The sequence below is a fragment of the Blennius ocellaris genome (assembly GCF_963422515.1).
Source record: "Blennius ocellaris genome assembly, chromosome: 3".
Classification (NCBI taxonomy): Eukaryota; Metazoa; Chordata; class Actinopteri; order Blenniiformes; family Blenniidae; genus Blennius; species Blennius ocellaris.
Genome location: NC_137652.1, coordinates 21,623,243 through 21,630,091, shown reverse-complemented (window position 1 = coordinate 21,630,091; position 6,849 = coordinate 21,623,243). Strand labels below are relative to the sequence as shown.

The following is a 6,849-nucleotide window of genomic DNA, read 5'->3' as shown; positions in this document are numbered from 1 at the left end:
GCGGCTGCTCGCCACCTCGCTCCCTGGGCTCACACACATCGCCATGCTGTGGCGGCTGATTTCAACTTTGGGTGAGTGGAAAGATCTCTTTGGAGGATTTATCCAGAAGCTTTGACTGCATGTGCTCATTGTTTTTAAAGTAAGATTTATTGTTCTGGAGGTGATGCTATGCAGAGATTAGACTGTGATGGCACACACCCTGATGGGTCGATGAGAAATTATGAATCAAATTATATTTTGCCTTTACATAATGCTTGTAATACAACAGGTTAGCTTTTACTTTGAAAGAGGTGGCCTTGCATTATTCAATGAAAACGCTCACCTTCACTAAGACCAATACACTATAAACATTCGCACAATGGGGAGGAGCTGACAGTCGTCTGGACAGATGACGAATTCAGTGCTATTAGAGGTGAATCTTAACTATGAATCTAGCAATATGGACTTTAAAATGAGAATACAGACTGGGACTCATGCCACTACTGAGGCCGCCATGTTTGTTTTTGTTACTCGCGCATGAGTAGAACAACTGTTTACAAAAACAGTAGCACACATGCAAAATAATGGGATCCAGAATAAAAGAAGTGGTAGTTGAGGCAGCTCCAAACACTGCTGTCGTATTAATGGACCCCCAAAGGTGATGAAAGGTTTGCGGTTACACTTGTTTGCGTTGTCGTCTAAATGGTGCCTGACAATGGGACCTTAGGAAGAAATAGTGGCATTTGAAAAAGGCGAGACCTGAAAACAGCCTTTTCTTTAATGTGCTTGAACTGAAGTGGGGGGGCCTCTTGCCTGAGGCCACAGAGTTTATAGAAATGCCCCTGTTCTTTCTGATTACTCTGAGAGTGTGTCTGTCGTTGTGTGTGACTGAAAGGGTAAAATACAAGTCTTCAGCGGAGTTCCTTTTCCATTTACCACCATAATAGGTCATTATCAAAAACCTCTGGCCACAAATTAGACGCATTTCCTAATACGTGAAGTGATACGTTGATACTGAAAAGAAAAAAGGGGCACTCCTATTTGCATTATGGACATGAAATTGAAACAACAACAACAACTGAACTTGTGTCTTCCTCCTCATCTTCATCCTCTTTTGCCCTGTAAACTTTGTTTTACTTCTTTGGCTATTGGGACCAAATAAAACGTCACTATGTCCCTGTCTGGAATGTAACAGTGTCCAAGAAGAGAAGGGGGAAAAAAATCCTGATAAAAAAAAATCCTGATTAGAAAAAATGTATCTTGCTCTACAAATATAGAGCAGAGTTTGTTGCTTGTCTTTGCAGCTCGATGCCGATAGTTTTCCACGTCGCAGTGCAGCCGTTCATACAGACGTGTGTGAGTGAATCAGTCATTGGATTGACTCGCCACACCTTGGATGTTATTTACCATACCGAGAGTGCTGACTTACTTGGAGTGTGACCACGCATGTACATGATGTTTGGTCTCATTGTTCACATTTTCAGGCTCCCTGCCATCATGACAGCTCTTTCTCAAACATATATTCTTTTTTTTTTTTTTATTTCTTCCACGTGTTGCAGTCAGAAGCTCTTTTCTTTGCTTTTTTCCCCCCAGGATGCATGTTTATCTGCGTTTCCAGCCAGTCGGCCGCTCAGAAGCGGCGGTGTGTTTTCCAGGTGACGCTGCAGAACCACAAATACACTGCCGCTGGAAACGTGAGCGGCTCAGTGCAGCTGTGTGAGAACACACACTGCTGTGTGGGTTACTTCTGGTTGGTGGATGGCCGGCCGAAGGTCGACATTCTTGGTAAGAAAACCTCAAAGTCTGGAAGAGCGTTGTATCTTTGTCATCAGACTTTTAATCTGTCAAGCTGGATGATTTCTACGTTTTAAGCTGTGCTACCGATCATCCCGATGCAGCTTGTGATGTGGTTGAAAAGTCTTGCCCCGACGCGACCTGCAAGGCTCAGCCGCGCTTTAACAACTACAGCAAGTGTGTGTGCAACACAGACTTGTGTAACAGCAACATAACCTGGAGCCCATTGTCTGGAGGGCCCGCACACACCCACTCCTCCTCCCCTGCAGGTATGAAGGGAAGAAAATCAAAACAACACCGTGTGATTGACCTTATATTAGCCGCCGTTACCTACCGCCTACACTGCGTTTATCAGGACATACTCTTAAAGGAGCTGTTAAATATAAATCAAAAAAATTATTTCTCATTTCCAGAATTCATGGAGCAGTCATACACACTTCCTGTTTCATGTGATTTCAGACGACCTCATGAGGACTGCAGTGAAACTCACAGTTGTGTTTCTGCTCGCCATGCTCATTTTTTTTGCTGCCAAATGGAGAAGAGCATTCACCAAGACAAGTAAAGTTGTTTTTTTTAAAATATATTTTTCAGGATTAAAGGTCCTATAATCAGCAGAATCTACTTCCTAATGATTTTTATAACTGTCATGTGTGTCCCCACAGCTTGTGTATGAGGCTCTAGAATTGAAAGCCGGTCATCTCCCTCACTCGCTTGCTCTACGTTTTACTGAATGTGTCCTCATACAGGAGGATCTGAGATTTTCCTTTCATGATGTCACACAGGGAAATAACTACTCTCTTTCATGTTTTTTTTTGTCCCACAACTCTATAATTTGGGCCTATTAACAAATGTTTTGGTTTTCCTGTCAGCGTGATGAATCACTTTCATCAGATTGATTCTAGTGGACATTTATCATCCACCAGGGGAGTTTTATTTATATTGTATTAAAGAACTATATACGTTTGTTTCAGTTTATTTCGGTAATAAAGTCTGTGGACCCCCAGTCTAATATCTGACTGAAACAATCTTAACTGGAAGGCTTCTGGTGTCAAACGTGTGCCAAATTCAACATGCAGATCGACCTTGAATGCAACCACACACTCCTCTTCTCTCATTGGCCAGTACTCCTGCTACCTCACAATGAGAAGACCCAGGTTTTGAGTCCGGACTGATTCTGTACCCTGTCAAGTTTGCGTGTTGTCTCTGTGCCTACATACGTTTTGTGTCATGAGTATTTCATGTCTCTGACTCTCTCGGTAAGTTAAGACGAGTAAAGGCAGTTCACCTCTGCTGCTGTCCTCTTCTGCAACGTGGTAAAAAAAAATATTGTCAGTTAAAATTAGTTTCTAAATATTATCAATAATAATCTGTTTTTAAACCTCCATTTCCATTCAGTTTCCTCCAGAGATAAAACCATGAAAGCTGCAGAGGAATGCAGTTTCTCCCACATTTTGCTCCATTTGGACATGATAAGAAAGCTCAGCTCTGATGGAGTCTTTTGTTCTTTGTTAACAATTATTTTCATTCTATCGTTTCCTTTTTTTTTTTTTTAACTTGAAGAATGTCACTCAGAGAATATCCTCTGCACAGGATTGTGGGTATCTAAGCATTGATCGCGTTGATTGCACATTTTGTCATCTTAAATTCTCATAACATCCTTTTTCACAGTGGATTTTCTGCCTGTGTGTAACGCTGACCTTGATGTTTATCACGGTCCTCCTCTTTCATCTCAGCCACAGTCCTTCTGCTTTAAGTCACATTCTCAGGTAGTTCTTATGCGCTGGATAAACTATTTGTGTGTGCTTTAAAGAGGTCATGTGTGTTGTTTTCAGAGGAGGATCCACTGTCCTCCTGTCAGGACTACATTGTCCTCCCGTCGTCTCCCTACCACGCAAAGTCCTCCGACGTCCACAGCGCTCATGTCGAGCTGCAGCTGGAAAGTTCAGCTTTAAGATTCCTTTAAGTCTCGGTGTCCGTGAACCGTTCAGTGACTGTTTGTTTACGTCCTGCAGATTGTGGGCCAAGGCCACTTTGCCACCGTTTTCCAGGGGAGGTACAAAGGATCCGCGGTGGCTGTGAAAGTTTTCCCCGCTGCCTGGAAACAGAGATTTATAGCGGAGAAGGAGGTTTACGAGCTCCCCTTGATGAGGCATGCTGGGATTGTGCACTTCCTCGGCACTGGGAGGAGACCTGATGATGGCAGCTGGTTCATTATGCTGCAGTTCGCTGAATATGTGAGTGAAAAGTGGTTCCTGGGGTCACGGGAGGCTGGAGGCCAGACCTGCAATCAGACATCATCCTGGACTGAAGGTCTTAACCAGGGACCCCCCGATGATATTTCTTTAGACTCTGGGAGAAGACCAGAGTACCCAAAGGAATTTGTTGTGATGACAGCTGGATTCCTTGTGTCCAATGTGTAATAGTAACTGTAATAATTGCTGTAATAATACCTGGTGTGTTTGTGGTTTCAGGGCTCTCTCCACTCATTTCTCAGTAAACACACCAGCAGCTGGACGCTGTCCCTGAAGCTGTGCCAGTCGTTATCACAAGGACTGTCCTACCTGCACTCTGACCTACTGCACCACGGTACGACAACCGTGCGCGTGCGTGTCTGCGTGCCTAATAATGCGATGGTTTTTCTCTCCATTTACAGCCTGTATTTAATTGACAAAAAAAACATTCTGATCTTCTCTATTTAATGGCCGGCTGTGTTTATAAATCCATTGGCGTGCGTTTTCCCGCGTAGATGAGCACAAGCCGGCGGTGAGCCACAGAGACCTGAGCAGCTGCAACGTGCTGGTGCGGGCGGACGTGACCTGCGTGCTGTGTGACTTCGGTTCCTCCACCGTCCTGCGCTGCTGTTCAGGGCCTCGCTCCCGGTACTGCCACGCCACAGACATGGAGGTAAGAGTCACAGAGCACTGCTCACAGCTCCACGCTGCATGTCATCCAGGTAATGCCTGTGATGACTACCCCCCCCCCCCCCCCCCCCCCCCTCTCCCCATGCAGGGTCACGCTCAGCTGGGCACGCTGCGCTACATGTCGCCGGAGGTCCTGGAGGGCTTGGTGAACCTGAGCAGCAGCTCCTTCCTGCTGCAGTCGGACGTCTACGCTCTGGGCCTGCTGCAGTGGGAGATCTGGATGCGCTGCTGTGACCTATTCCAAGGTGAGGCGCACACAATATTTCAACGTCTCAATAAACACGGGAGGACCTTTTGCCGGAGGCCTCAAAGAGAGCATGTTTCCAGTCTCGGACGTGCCAAAATATCACAAAAGCGGCATCCGTCAGAACAACAATACAAACCTTTTGTTTGTGTGAACATTCTTTTTTTTTTTTCCAGGGAGAATATTTGACCCTGAAGTCCTGGTTAAAGAGTTGGTTTGCTTCCACAGTTTTCACACGACAACAAACGAGAGAGTGTTGCTGTGATTCAAATGAAGAATGGAGAACTGAAACCGGGCACTTTGGTTCCGGACTGACAAACAGTAGCCAGTAGACTTTCTGTGTCACGGCTCGTATATATTATCACTGAATACAGAAACCGATCTGATCGAGGTCTGTGTGAATAGTAGATCGAGTCTGTTTTGAGTGTGTTTCAAAGGAGCTGATCAGCTCAGCTCTTCAGAGAACTTTTCTCAGCTGTCCCCGATGGACTTTTATTTGTGGACTTGTATTATAAATGATTTTGTTTGTTACAGCACAAACTTTGTGGCGGATCGTCTGTCATTCTTAAATGTATCGAAATTGATAAATGAGCACAGTTCAGTCACGCTTCATGGTGGCTTCAGCAGTGTCTCCTCACAGGAAGGAGACATCAGACTAAATACAGGTTGGAAGTATCTCAGTTTACACTTTCACCACTTATCTCGGTCGAGTTTTGTCTTTCAGCCTTGAGACACAGTTGAATGTATTTGATCAGAAGCTGGATTAAAAAGCAGTAATAGATGGTCACCGTCAGGTCCTTCTGATGGGTGAACGGATGGATGACGGACGTGTCGGTGAAATAAATCACGTGATTTGTCTGCAGGCGGCGTCGTCCCACAGCGTCTGTTACCGTATGAACTGGAGCTCGGAGCCGCCGTGACTCTGGAGAGCCTCGTCCAGCACGTGTCCTACATGGACCAGAGACCGTCTATACCTGAACACTGGGAGCTGTTACTGCAGGTGATCCAGCACGGGGCCTGCTAGGTCTGAATGGATGAATGGATGAATGAATGAATGTGCTTTTGTTCTCAGGGTCCTGCACTGAAGGAGCTCCTGACGGACTGCTGGGATGCTGAACCGGACGCCCGACTCTCGGCTCAGTGTGTTGTGGACCGATTAACCTCGCTACAGTCTTTTAACTCTCCATGACGTCTTTGTCTGGTTTGGTATGTTTCTCTTTTTGTGTCGGTTCTTTACAGATTTTTGATAATGTTCCTTAATAAATGCGAATGCTGAAAATTTCACCCCTCTCATATTGTACTATTCTGGAAATATAGAATCGCAATATTCCTTGTTTTACTGACAGTTTCTAAATGACAGATTTAATCTGAAAAGACTCACAACCACAGATATGCGAGAGAAGTGCTTTATTGGCTTAAGGTTATTTGGTGCTCAGAACCCGGCAGAAGACTGAGTGAATTTATGAATGCATGAACACAAGGCTCTAGAATTAGTCCTCCCCCAGGAGGAGACTGGTGGTGGCAGGGATGAGGCCTGAGGCGAGCAGGAGATTCGATTCAATTCGCTCATCAATGCATTCAAAAACATATATTACATATGAAACCTCAACATTTTCATTTTGATGACATTGAACAACATGGCAATATATTCAGTCCACGTTCAGATAAAGGCTGAGTCTCTTGTCATTCACAATGAGGGCTCCAGCTGAGGACAGGGATTTTCTTCACATAATGAAATTATTCTACATGATACATTTCGATCGATTAAATTCGGATTCCCGTTCAAATTAAAACATTTTTTAGAAACTCTATAAAACATCACATTATACACTGGTAAGAACTGTGAGCCAAGGGAGGAATATTAATCTTCTTTATCGATGATATCAACTCTGATTCTTATACAGGTTGACA

The 6,849-nt window shown here is 44.6% G+C and overlaps 1 protein-coding gene across 1 annotated transcript; it reads left to right on the top strand.

Annotated features, from left to right (window-relative positions):
* Nucleotides 1-43: 43 nt before the first annotated feature.
* On the top strand, nt 44-6,127 carry LOC308144817 (bone morphogenetic protein receptor type-2-like; the record flags this gene model as incomplete). The annotated part of the gene is made up of 9 exons (XM_080516050.1): nt 44-71; nt 1,573-1,764; nt 1,878-2,074; nt 3,786-4,007; nt 4,245-4,359; nt 4,520-4,677; nt 4,783-4,939; nt 5,802-5,938; nt 6,011-6,127. 9 exons carry the CDS (start codon nt 44-46, stop codon nt 6,125-6,127), a joined length of 1,323 nt encoding a protein of 440 aa, XP_080372176.1.
* Nucleotides 6,128-6,849: the final 722 nt, after the last annotated feature.